Source organism: Ostrea edulis, chromosome 4, assembly GCF_947568905.1.
Source record: "Ostrea edulis chromosome 4, xbOstEdul1.1, whole genome shotgun sequence".
NCBI lineage: Eukaryota > Metazoa > Mollusca > Bivalvia > Ostreida > Ostreidae > Ostrea > Ostrea edulis.
This window is the reverse complement of record NC_079167.1, coordinates 27,291,373-27,305,368: the sequence shown is the minus strand read 5'-3', so window position 1 is coordinate 27,305,368 and position 13,996 is coordinate 27,291,373. Positions and strand designations below refer to the sequence as shown.

Genomic DNA, 13,996 nt, shown 5'->3' with positions numbered 1-13,996 from the left:
TCAAAATCACGGCCTCTCACCTCTGGTCGGCGCGGGTTCGAATCCCGCTCACGCCAGTAAGTGAGAAAGTTTTCTATCGGAAGGTCGGTGGTCTCTTCCCAGGTACATTGTCCCTTCCACCAATAAAAACTGGGCGCCACCAGATAACTGAAAAATTGTTGAGTGTGGCGGAAAACAGCAAAACAATCAATCTATTCTCATAGACTTCAGTAAAACAGATTTTAATTTGCTCTCAGTGACCAATCACATTGAAAGAGTGGCATCGCGTGGTCACACAAACTCGCTTTTATTAAAACCACACGGCCAGTCAGTGAGTGAAATTTGCACGCTCGATCACGAGAAGTGGCACGCTGTTATTATAACGATAGTACCAAGTTTGACTCCACCTTGGAATCAGAACTTCTACAAATTTACAATTTTGGTAAAGGCCTCCCTGCTCTAAATGACTATGCAATTAATTCGTTTTACAGATATGAGGTTTTAGAGAAAACGATTACTTTAAAATTGGTGAAGTTTGGCAGTGTTTAAAATTTTAATAGAAATGTGATAGTAGTTAATATCGGAAGTCAAATGTGTTCAATTGCTAACGCAAGACGGACGCTGACCAAATGCAAGAGAAATGAAAGGAAACTTCCCAGTCTATCAATCACAACAACTACATATCTAATTTAATAGTGCATGAAACATTTTTAGAATACAACTAAAATGAAAGTAATCTAAAGTTTGATACATGTGTTAAGCAAAAAAGAAAAGAACAGACAAATGAACAAAAAAAAACTACACATATCAATTACATATACCAAGTAGTAAGTGCCACATATATTCATGTAAAAACACACCAAGATAGTAATGAAGTGCTATGAAACACTTTACGCCACTTTCCAGGTCATTTAGATGTACATAAGTATGCGTCTTTATGACTTTCACTACAGATTCAGTGCATAATAACCGGTAGCAACCAAAACATGAAAGCAGAGTTGGTTATTAATTTATTTTGTAATTATTAGGTTGATTTCAATTCAAAATCAGGTTGGAAAGAATGTGAATCCAAACAAGCAAGAGAAATACATGTACAATTGAAAGCAAAATTCAGGAATTTATTTTTTTTATAAATACGATGTTCTATACATGTGGATGCTGCTTATCAACAAGAGTGAACAGAACTCATTTGTTAACATGAAAGTTGTACAGTTCATGTACACCAACTGCATCCTAAAGCATATACATGTACTGTAAAATTCAACAAAAAAGTATCGGTATTTAAGTCCATATGGCACACAAAAACACAACTATCATTTACATACATCTTCAATCCTCTGCGAGTTTCATAAAAGCATGAATGATAATACATATATAACTTCAAAACTGACATGATAAGAGAGTAACATATATGTACATGGACTTACTACCATGCACTGTAATGATTCTTTATGATAATTATGTAGATTTTAAAAACAATTAAATACATTGTATTCATCAACATGTGTGTATCACAATCTCTCGCATACAAAGCTGTAATCTTTTCTCATGTGATGATTTCAATCACACCAAACAAGAATATAGCTTGTACAAGTAAAAATGTATACATGCACATACTATATATTTACATCAACTTCCAGTGCCCGTGGAATGAAGGGTATGCAGAGAAATTAATCGCCTTCTCTTGTCATTTTCCCGTTCTATTGTTCACACACATGCAATATAAAGCTTATTTATTTATTCAACCATGAAATCAATTTACCTACAAAATGTAGATTACCGCCCTCTTGTTTACAAGTATACTTGTTCAGACTTTTATCTTCTCTTTCGTCAAATCTTTTGGCGCGAATTAAAACTGTTTGTTCTTACGCAGGGGTATTATTGTGTCATGACTCCGATATCACAAATTAGCATATATGGCAAGAAATTGGAGCAGTTTCCCTGGGTAGCAATTTTGTAACCAGGTTACACTAGAAAACAGGGTTACAAGGTTAAATGCAGGGTTACAGGGGTTACGAGAGTTACAGACCTTTCTCTCATATTGAAACAATGGTCTGTAACTCTTGTAACCCTGCATTTAAAGATAAGTGGGTGTTGAAACAATGATCTGTAACCCTGTATTCAATGATAATTGGGTGTTGAGAGAAAAGCTCGTAACCCTTGTAACCCTGCATTTAAAGATAAGTGGGTGTTGAAACAATGGTCTGTAACCCTTCATAGGCGTAGCTTGGGTTCGAATATTACCGAGGCAGGGGGTCTGGGGGGCTGCACCCCCCAGAAGCTATCGACATTTTAACAACGTAAAAGGTGGTTTTTTTTACCGAGGCAGCTGCCGCGGTTGCCTCAATGGAAGCTACGCCACTGCCCTTGTAACCCTGTATTCAATGATAATTGGGTGTTGAGAAAAAGGTCTGTAACCCTTGTAACCCCTGTAACCTTGCATTTAAAGATAAGTGGGTGTTGAAACAATGGTCTGTAACTCTTGCAAGCTTAAAATAAAGGTGGTCGATATTTACTAGATTTTCAGCACTATAAGACATATGTTTGATATGCTACATTGGATAAAAATATTGTCCCTATTGTAACCTGGTTACAAAATTGCCACCCAGGGAAACTGCACCAATTTCTTGCCATATCTACAAATTAGAAGCTGTTATCCTTTTTAACCCCATATATGATCTTGTTTTGCATAAATATCAGTAAACTCTATTATTGGTCCCCAAACGGAGAGGTTGCAGAATAGGGAGAACCAGTATAATATTGCCTGGTAGACAAGTACTCAGACGATAGGTGGCGGTTATCCGGAAACGCGTAAAACGAAACGCACGCGCATTGCAATTTTGGTACAAAAAATGGAAAATCAGAATATTCAAGGGATCGATATGAAACCTGAATAGGATAATAGTATATCATTTGTATATATGAAAAATGATAGTCATTTTGTCTGCATGCGCATGCACGTGCATTACAAAATTTGTACACTAACTTTGCAATCAGTCTAATTTTTTTGTTGTTCATTGAAATGGTTTGATATTCATATCATAGGTAGATATTGACACCCTTAACTGATTTGCATGGTCAAAATTACCAATCTACACGTTCATGCACGTGCGCTTGTTTTTGATTGGATAACACTTAAACGTTTGTAACTATCGTATTTATGAAGCGAATGAGTTGATATTTACAGTATAGGTAGATAATGTATGTAACATAAAATGCCGACACACACGCATGCGCGTGCACCGTTTTTCAAATGTTCATTTTTTAAAGGATGATAACGTTTTTGTTTTTCATCAAATTCGATTGATATTGGGGTTTTAGATGTGTCTTGGTACTCCTTACAAATTGCTGTGGTTAAAATTACTGCTCAGCACGTGCATGCACGTGTGCTGAATTCTGATTGGACGATTTTAAAATTACTATAACTTCCTTATATTTGATAGAAACGTTATGAAATTCATACTGTGGGTATATGATACAAATGCCTGTTGAACAATATCAACAAAAGTGTGGAATCATACTCGTGTGCGCCTGTATGCACGTGCATTGCTTTCTTTCATTTCTTGGTACTGAAATGACAATATTAAACGCATTACATATTAAAGGCTAAAATGAAATTATTTTTTGCTACAGGTTTACAATGACATCACTTTTTAATTGAGGGAGGTTTGGGGAACATGTGTAACGGTCTGAACGGTCCCTGTTACAATTAGAACTAGTTACAACTGTATTTTAAACGAACTTGGCATTAGTTCCACTTTTGGTAATCGCACTTACACATGTACTCCAACTCTCCTTTCAAAAGATGAAATCCTTCAAACCCATGCTTTGAACAGTTTTAGACACATTTGATATCCCATTCAATGGGTCGGATGAATATGAGTTACCATACATATACTTGATTCCTAAACTTCATAAAAACCCTTACAAAGATACATTGCTGGATCCAGTAAGTGTACTACCCAGCCTCTATTTTTGCTACTTGTAAGTGAGTGAAAGGAACGATAAATCTGGGTAGAGATTGACATGAATTATGAAGGACTGCTCAGATGTGAAGGCGTCAGTCTAAATATCCAGCCGAGCCGAATCTCAGTCGAGAATAGTATGTCATACCCCCCCCCCCCTCCCCCCAATCCGGTCCAACAGCTGAGGGTTTTTGTCAATCTCTCACCAGAGGGCGTATTACGCTGCGCTACATTTCTCTCGGATGTATGATTTTTGCCATGCAAGATCTATAATACCCTTATGATTTTTTACTTAATTATTCTGCAAATAAAAACAAAGAAGAATGATCTGATATGTATTTTATTAAATTGTCAAAATAATACATATATTTCCATTGTCAGAGATCGGTGTCTGTTTGTCAGAGATCCATGTCTGTAAAATAAAAAAAATATATAAATATGACTTGTAAATTTTCCTTATTTTGTGAGATTTGACAGATCAGTTTATTCTGTGTACAATTTATGTCATATTATTATTAGCAATTTAATTGGTTAATTAATTAATAATTGTTTTACGCTGCGGCAGCAGTATTTCAGCCATATTTGAAACTGAAAAACTAATTTTCTACAAATGATTCAATGAAATAAATTTCATATTATAAATATCAACATTAATTACCATAAAATTCATAAAATGTTCTTCTGCCTTTCTTTTGGACAACAGGAGCACTCATCGGTCCTCTGACATCACTCTTATCTTTTACATGTGAGACTTCAAGTTTTATCCAATAAAAATCTTTCTTTTCTTTTTTTTATAAAATTGTACATGAGGCCACTCAACCACCTGAAAACAAAAAAATATTTGCTTTAGTATTACTTACAAAACCAGACCGAAAACTGTCAATATAGAGATCTGCTACATTCAGATAGAGAAAATGACATGGATCTTCGTATGATTTTGCCAGAAATAAAATTTTGGATCAAAATGACTACTCTTCCTACATAGTGGTACATTGAAAGATATAATAACGGAAGGTTAGATGCAGAACATCAGAACAACAGACAATAACTGCATGGTTTCAAAGAATAATGTGATTAGTTAAAAATAAAATAAATAATAAATAAATTCTAGTAAACAAACAAATGAATTCTAATGTTTAACATAAAAGAAAACAAGAATCCTTACAACAGCTGGCAGATATCCAGACCCATAAATGACTTTAATGAATTGTCCACGCTCAAAAACTCTAATTTAAGAAATCAAATTACAATACATATCAGATTCAATTGCTTTCAGTAAAATAAATCTGTCTTGTCAAAGTAAAACAGTAAATCCTAGAAAGTGCTATAAAAAGGCAAGGATGAATACACTTCTCAAAATTTTAAATATGTTGCAAACGTTCCAAAAATGAGGACTGAGACATTCTTCAGGTGACATTAAGCAATATTTATTCAATACATACGTGTTACTTTGATCCTGGTGAGATTTTATAGCTGAGCTTTGATCAGACGTGGAACGTTTGTTTTGTACATTCAAGGTAGCCGCACTTTGTGCAGAAATGGAAGCTGATGGTTGGTCAGACAAGGTTGAGTTCTGTAAACATGTGGCTGTTGTGGTTAGATCAGGCATGCTACCTGGGATCTGCTCAGATGTGGTAACACTGGTTAGGTAAGACATGATAGCTGCATTTTGTGCAGATGTTGTGGTTTGGTCAGGCATGATAGCTGGTTTTGTCCAGACGTTGAAGCCCTGCGTTGGTCAAACATGGAAGCTTGGTTTTGTACATCAGACATGGTAACTGGGTTCCAATCAGACATGGTAAGAATGCTTTGGTCAGGCATGACAGCTGCATTATGAGCAGAGTTTGATACTGTGGTTTGCACTGATGTAGTAACTGCAGTTTGTTCAAAACTGAAGGTTTGGGCTTGGTCAGACATGATAGCTACATTTTGGTCAGACGTGGTAGCTTTGTGTTTAACAAACGTGGAATCCGTGTTTTGGTAAAACATGGAATCTTGGTACTGTACAAATGTGGTTGTTGTGGTATGGTGAGACACGGTAGCTAGGTTCTGGTCAGACATAGTATCTAAGTTCTGGTCAGAAAAGATAACTGCGTTTTGGTCAGAGAAGTTAACTGCATTCTGTTCCGATATGTTGCCTATGACCTGGTCAGATAATGCAGCGGGATTCTTGTCAGATCTAGAAGGTGTCTGCTGTTCAGACATAGTGGCATAGTGTCGGTCAGATGTGGAGGCTGTGTCTTTCTCACATGAAGTTGCTGGATTTTGGCCAAGAAAGGTAAGTGTGTCCTGGTCAGACATGGTATCTAGTTTTTTTTTCAAATGTGGTAGGTAAGTTGCTATCAGACTTCGTACCTGGGTTTTGGTCATACAAAACAGATTGGTTCTGATCAAATGTGGAAGTTTGGTTTCCGTCAAAAGCCTCAGGTAGAGTTTGGTCAGATATGATATCTGGTTTATTGTCAGTCGTAGTACCGCTTCCTTCATATGGTGTGGGACCTGGGTTTTTATCATGCAAAGTACCTTGGATTTTGTCAGACATGGCATTTGGGTTCTCATCAGACAGGATACCAGATAAACTTTCTGTTAAAATAGTTTCATCCAGCTCACTCACATTAAAGAGCTTCTCAAATACAGTTTGGTTAAATGTTGTTGCTGGGGTCCTGTCAGATACAGTAGCTGAGTTCTTTTCAGACATGGTACCCAGGCTTTCACAAGGTATGGGGCCTTGGTTTCCATCATGCATGCTACCTTGGTTTTTGTTAGACATGACACTTCCGTTCTCATCAGACAGGATACCAGATAGACTTTCTGTTACACCGTTTTCATCCAATTCACTCACATTAAAGATGTCCTGAAATTCAAAAAAGAAACATCAGAGCGATGTTCTATTTCACATCTGAGTAATTTATCTCCAGTTTTTAAACAATGCTTTCAATTATCGTTACTCACAGAGTCAAATGAAAAATTTGATTGAAGGGAACTGAAGCTTAGGGAGTTAAATGGTATGTCTTCTTTTTCTTCTGTATTCACTATCTGTGTTAAAATAAAGAGTACTGGTTTTAATGTAGCAATTATACAATGTGACTGTATACATATAATTAGAGAAACACTACTAGAGTTACAAGCATTACAGCAGCTTTCTTGGAAATCTGGATATCAATAAAGTTGTAAACCTCATTCAGACTCATTGATCATTTTTATGTAGAAAATATACTATAGTTCTTTCATTAAAAATATCAGTAATAAGAGATTTAAAAATAGGGGAAATACCTCCACAGTCTCAGAAACTTTGTCCACTGGAAGTAATGGAACAAAATGATTTGGTGCCCAAAGAGCCTCCTGCACTCCTTTTCCGTTTACATTGGACCACATGATTTGAAGCATTCTGTTATGCTCCTTTAATGAACCATTTATAGGAATTATCTTTCTATGGAGGTGTTTTCTGGTGTTAAAACTGCCATAAACTGGGTGTACGGAAAAAATACAGGACTTCAATACTGTTGCTAAAGCATGTATTTGCCATATGCCTATATAACTGCCCCTTTGGCAGATGGATAATATTTCATTCTCGAACACAGTTCTGATGGCATGCTCTGTTAAATCAACCCCTGCAATGTAGTAATCAGAATATTGGGCATACACTTTGGCTAAGTGTTGCGTCTCTGTCATGTTGCTGCCAGACGATAATATCTTGCTGTTCAAATAGCTTTCACAATTATTGACAGATTCAACAACAATTCTAGCTCTTATTTCTTCGTGATTCTCTTCACAGCCAAAAGCAAATAAACTCCCTGTCCTTGCTAGGCAATTTCCATCGCCATAAACTTTTACTGGGAAAATGGTAACGTCACAATCTATATCTGCAGGCATTAGGTCCAAAGCCATCTGGTCTACTTCCTTTTTTTATTGCTAATATTGTGCATTTTTCAAGCTGAATACATAGTGGAAACTTCTCATCTATGACTGTGACATCTGCTTTGCTTATTGTTCGGAGTTCTTCAAAGGATTTGCAGCCCTGCAAGGAATCAATCAGATCACTGAAATACTTCTTGCGAATATTCTGGTTACTTTCCACAGTCTTACTCATATTTTGTCCCTCGTGATTCCGATATTTTGCATCTATTTGATCTAAAGTGTCTCCTTTCCTTCTCTCTTTGCCAAATCGTACCTCATTCTCTTTTCTTTCCCCAGACAGTGTTCTGTTACTCTGACAAGAGCGCTGGTCAATATCATCACATGACTGGTATACTTGTTCTATTCCTTGATCCACTAGACGATGGTCATCTAAAATGGTAGTAAATTTCCACAAGTTCTATTTAGTGTTTCATGATAATGTATATTATAATGAAAGGTGAAGATAACGAACAGTGATCAATCTCATAACCCCTACAAGCAATACAAAATAGATAGTTGGGCAAACACGGACCCCTGGTCAAATATTCGAAGATATATATTTCAGCATGTCATAAATAGAACTCCTCTTAAAATATGTATAAAAATTGACCTACCAAAACCAGAACAGATGTCTAGATCATCACTTGAATGCTCTCGCACAACTGGAGGCTGAATATCTTTGTTAGTGTTAAGAATGAATTCGTACTAAAAATAAATTATTACAATCTATATACTAAATTTGAATTTAATCTCATTTTCTTTCCTGATGTATATTTTTTATTTGATAAATTTATATAATTTCACATGCATGTTCTATTTTTTTCCTTTAAATATTGAATTGTTTTCCATCCGTCTACATACAACGTCTGTTGACATTTGTCTGGGTCCCCGTTAAGACATTCTTGACAGAAACAGGAGAGACGCCTTGTTTTCAGTATGCCATGACTGAATGCATCTTTTGAGTTCCTGAAACAGTCTTAACGTTTCTCTCTGGTCGCGGTCTTCTGAATGAACAAAGAACATGTGTCGTCCTTTGTGAAGACACTTCCCCCTATCTCTGTCTCCTTTTCCAGGTTTTCTTTGCAGAATTTGAAGAAAGTCAATGCATTTTCCACAACTGCTTCATTATTTTTCACAGCTCTTGTGACTCTGGATTTAAGGACCCCTCCCTCTCCATCACACCTGCTTTTCCCGTGTCTAGACCCATAATAATCTCTTTGGATCGTAAAACCATAGTCTGTAATGGCATTTGCAGTATCTGCGAATGGAATTTTGGACTGGTACTGAGATGCGCATCCATCGCTCATGATAATTGCTTTACTAATCCTAAGTCCTCTGCTTTCTTTTAAGTAAGAAAAGATTTTCCCAAGGAATGTATGAACTGCACGAGAGTCGTGGGTGAGATCATCACTAATGATATCACACGCCTCTTCAACTACCTCATCTTGACATTGCGGGCATTTATAATATACAATTGCTGGGTGAATAGTAACACACTCTTTTGCCCAATGTGCAGACTGAACTTCATTTTGACTAGTGCAAGTGTAGTTCTCTGCGAAATCAATTGTTACTGCTACCGTGCCTGGAGGAAGATGCTTTCTTAACTCTGCAAACTGGACAACCTGCCAATTGGCCTCAAACAAATGCTTGGATAAAAAATCTATTTCGCCAGAGAACTCCTGAAAAAAGTCAGTTGTATTTCCCTTTAAAGTAGTTAGTTGCTTCTTTTTTATTTCTTTTCCTGTCTTTTTGTTTCTTGTTATTTGCATTGCCCATTTTTTCCACTCCACTTCCATTTCTGAAAACTCAGTTTTCAGTTTATCCATCAGCTTCTCAGTACCACATTTGGCACATGCTCTGTCAATACATTCTAAGTTGTGGAACTTTCCTGTTTTTGTACACAGCGTAAAGTCCAATACATGAAAAATGTTTTTCATTTTCAGATCTACTTTCTTGATTTTGTCTGCAATTTTGTTAATTTCTTGAAGCTTCAAATTGGCATTCTCACAGTATTCACATTGTAAAAATTTCCTGTACTTTTGGGTTTTAACCTCTTTAGGCTTCAGTTTCGTAAAGAGTACCTCTTTTTATAACAATGTCTCCGATGTGTTGTGGCTGACAGACGTTACGTTCAAAACATGAGGAGAAATAAACATCAATTTCTATTCAATTTGAGATATTTTGAGCATGAACACACTTTAGTACGTAAATTTTATCCTTCCAAAACAGTTATAAATTAAGATATATCGTGTACTTGGAATTAATTCAATTTACTTGTGTATCATTTTGACGTGGTTGAAAATGTCCTCCAACACATACGTAAATCTAATGGAATTATCAACTTCATTTCAACAACAAAAAATATAAGATGATCAAGAATTCGGCTAATTTTATCTATATTATTATTATATTATTATTTGCGATATATGTTCCGATATAAAACATGTTTTATTTTAATTTGTTTAATGATTTATATTCTATTCCTCCTATTAAAATATTAGGTCAAGATGTGCTCAAGAGCTAATTTAGTGCCTTTTGTTGAATATAGGTTGAATGCATGAATATTTTAGGTTCGATATAGCTAAGCACTTCCGGTGATTTTTAATGGCCAATCAAAATGAACATGACACGAAATGTTTGTTATGGGAACAATGAACCAATCAAATGTTTTCAAGTGCTGAAGATTAGCCAATCATCCAGCGGCAAACTTGATTGTCAAACAATCAAAATCTTGTCTGGACTTGTTGGACTAGTGTATGTTGATAGTATTGTGTATTTGTTTCGATAAAAAAGACGTATTTTAGAAGAATAACAGTGTAAGTAAAATCTGTCGTGTTTATGCGATGCTTTGTAACCATATGGGCCAGATTACACATATTTTCAAGTTACTTTCTCATGATATATTATCGATACCTTGTGATTTTTATGCTCTTGTATCCTACTAGGCCACAGGAGTTTGAAATTTTTATCAATAAAGTCAATGAAATTCACTTGATTGACCAAGCCATGGGCTATGCGTTAAACACATGATAGAATGATATTCTAAATTTGAGTTGCAGTGCAGTGTTGTGATGGAAAGCGAATTGGTTAATTGTGCCCTTGGAAGTGGAACAATTTAGCATGTGTTGAATCACAGGGTTTCGATACAATCTGAACAAACTGCTATATATAATATTTAGTGTGCACTATATTTTATATATATACACCAGTTTTCTCCGATTATGTCAAAGCCCTGTGTGTTGAATCACAGGAGTTCGAAATTTTATCAATATATAAAGTTAAAAAATTTACTTGATTGACCAAGCCATAAGCTATGCATAGTAAATTTGCTTTCTAGACGTTCCGTCCCATAATCAATCCGCTCCTTAGTCGATTCGTCCCATTACCAATCCGTCCCTAGTTAATACGTCCCCTGGCCCAGAAAAAATAATATTTTTTCAAGTGCTATTTACGGTACTGAATTGATTTAATTCATCTGCGTATTTCATCTTCATGGTGTGTGTACCGCTGATATCTTCTGTCATCAGGTAGTCATCCTTTAATATGCTCTATGGTATTTATGGCTTGATTGCAAACTGATTAACCTTGATCACATGCAATGTATATTAATCTTCTTGAGACTGTTTATCATAACAAATGTCTCTTCTTTTAAAAGCAAGAAAAACATCTTTGCCAAAGCATTTAAGGTATTTGTTCCTCCTTATTGAAATAAGCTTTCAGTATTTCCCAAAAAAGAAGAGATGTTTTGATATTTGACAGCTTTTTCTAAGATCATTATACATATCACAATATTCGATAAAGTGGGCTTCATTTTCAATACAAAGAATACCTTTTGTTTTTAAACAAAATTTACATACTCTGTCATTTCTTGGAATATTTCTATACCTGCCACATTCTATTTCCAAATCATGAGCAATTCTTTGAACTTTTGGAGTTAAACCCCCCCCCCCCAAAAAAAAACCTTCTAATAGTTAGGTTACTGTAAGCTCGTAATTAATGATCAAAGGTTGCACAACAATGCAGTTATAAAAACTGTTTTCACTAAGGTGTTTTCACAATGATCAGTGGACATGGGACACACATTTACATTGATTGCTATACATAGGTGAATAACAATGTTTTTACAATAATTAATGAGCACACATTTCCATAACCATCACACTTCAAACAAAAATTATAAATCCTAGTTAAGGGTTGTATAAACAATTTTATTTACACATCTAACTTCAGCAGTTATCTAATTTTGATAACTATAACTACCATATATATGCAAAAATTTCCCTTTTTGTTAAGTAATAATCATTTATTATATCTTTGATTTAAAAAAAATGGAGGGGCCGGATCGAATAAGCAAAATGGGACGGAACGACCTGCTACCAGTAAATTTTATTGATAAAATCACAGGGTTTTAACACAATCTGAGCAAACTAGTGAATATAGTATATACCATTTTGCTCAGATTGTGTCAAAACCCTGTGAATAAAATTTCGAACTCCTCTAGCTGGTTGAGGATATAAATGTATACCTATGTACATGTATTTGTATAGAGATATTTCTGATTGTACAGGTGATATTTCAGAGACCTTTAGCCAGAATCTATGGACCTAATCACCTTCTCATTATAACACGGGGGCTTGTGTAGAAAAATCAAGGCATCCCCTTAGGAAAATATTTTTTATAGTGAGTGCTTTAATTTTTCTACACATACCCCTGTGTTTATAGTAGATCGAAGGGCATATGTCAGGTGAGGTGAAGTCAAGCTTTCTATGGACTTGGGCAATCAGATATATATCCTTAGACCAGTCAGTAACAAGGCTACTAATAAATGTTTGTTTTGTCAAGGACCATACCTATAGTACATAAACATATATAAAGAAATACAATCAATTCAACTTTTAGATTTTATAGATGTTCTGGGCACCATGTTGCCTTCTAAATTTTTCCTCTCACCCTCAGAAGAAATTTAAATGACAAAAATGTGATGCGTTCAGTGACTGGGAAGGCCAAAATGGCCTATGGGACTATGGCCCCACGGTTCATGTTTTCAATGGGCCATTTTCAGATTTAGTGGGCCATCAACATATTTTGAATGACCATTTTCAATAAATAGCAAATGTACAGTGGAACATTATTGTTTTAATTGGAACTCTGAACCATGACCACAATCTTTTACACCGCTCTTGAAAATGTTTCTACTTTGTTTCAATGTCCCCTTCTCAACGGTATCATTGCTTTTCTCGGCATTGGTATTTGAAGATGGTCTCTCGTTGGGTTTTTTTCATTATTTTTTTTTTTTCTTCACTCTCTGTCGATTCTATATCTGTCCTTGGACTTCCGAAGCTTAAATGCTAAAGTATAAGCATGAGAAGACGTGATAAGATGTGATGTAAGAGGAAATAGTTTATTGGTTATCTATTTTGATTTGTATTGCTTCAACCAATGAGATTCGGTGTATCAGAATACATAGGAATTAAAAATGAAAGTACAAAAAATAAATAAGTCGTACTCAATTCATTCTAGAGAAGAAGAAAAACAACGTAAATTACAATCGATAATGAATGCACACTTTGCAGGCTTTCAAGCGGGCCCTTATTTTTCTACAACAGCCCTTATTTTCCTTATTTGAGCTTTAGAATCCTAAAAAAGCCCTAATTTTTTGTTAAAATTCCTACATTTTCAAATTTTGAAAGTTCAAATAAATTTGACATAAAGTAAGTGTTGGAATTTATTAAATTTAGTCTTAGTATACTTTTAGAAAATGAATATGTTGATTAAATGTACATCTCAGAAGACATCTTGATGGTTATCACCTATATTCGGCATTGATTGTGAGCCATGGGAGTCTACCTGAATTATAACATGGTTTGTGCTGAATGCCGAATATGGCTGTTGATGACCACTGGTATGATCTTCTGAGTGGGTAATTAGTTTTTGTATTATTGCTTTTGCAAATGGTGAGTAAAACATTTTTTCTTTCCTATTGATTTGTAAATTTAACCCTTATTTTTGGATAATTTTGCCCTAAAAATGGCCCTTATGTTTTGCAAAATGTCACTTGAAAGCCTGACTTTGGCGCATGGATTAGATAAGTTAATGCACCAATTTTCACCTGAATGTGACTATGTCGCAGGGCGCATGGCCTTCCCAATCACTGC

At 35.4% G+C, this 13,996-nt stretch overlaps 2 protein-coding genes across 2 annotated transcripts in view; one reads left to right on the top strand and one right to left on the bottom strand.

Annotated features, from left to right (window-relative positions):
• Window positions 1–4,272: 4,272 nt before the first annotated feature.
• LOC125671685 (uncharacterized) lies at window positions 4,273–6,700 on the bottom strand. Its single transcript, XM_056162128.1, has 3 exons — window positions 5,387–6,700; window positions 4,603–4,767; window positions 4,273–4,356 (listed from the first exon to the last, which is right to left on the bottom strand). Exon 1 carries the CDS (start codon window positions 6,501–6,503, stop codon window positions 5,589–5,591), a length of 915 nt encoding a protein of 304 aa, XP_056018103.1. The 5' UTR covers window positions 6,504–6,700; the 3' UTR covers window positions 4,273–4,356; window positions 4,603–4,767; window positions 5,387–5,588.
• Window positions 6,701–10,507: 3,807 nt separating this feature from the next.
• Window positions 10,508–13,996, top strand: part of LOC125671682 (cell division cycle protein 20 homolog) — an 18,614-nt gene continuing 15,125 nt past the window's right edge. The window contains exon 1 of the mRNA XM_048907532.2: window positions 10,508–10,657. The gene's annotated coding sequence lies outside the window, so the exon portion shown is untranslated. The remainder of the gene's footprint in view (window positions 10,658–13,996) is intronic.

What these genes read in the sequence shown, in the direction of transcription:
- LOC125671685 (XM_056162128.1), bottom strand. Translation starts at nt 6,503, where the DNA reads ATGAGAACCCAAATGCCATGTCTGACAAAATCCAAGGTACTTTGCATG.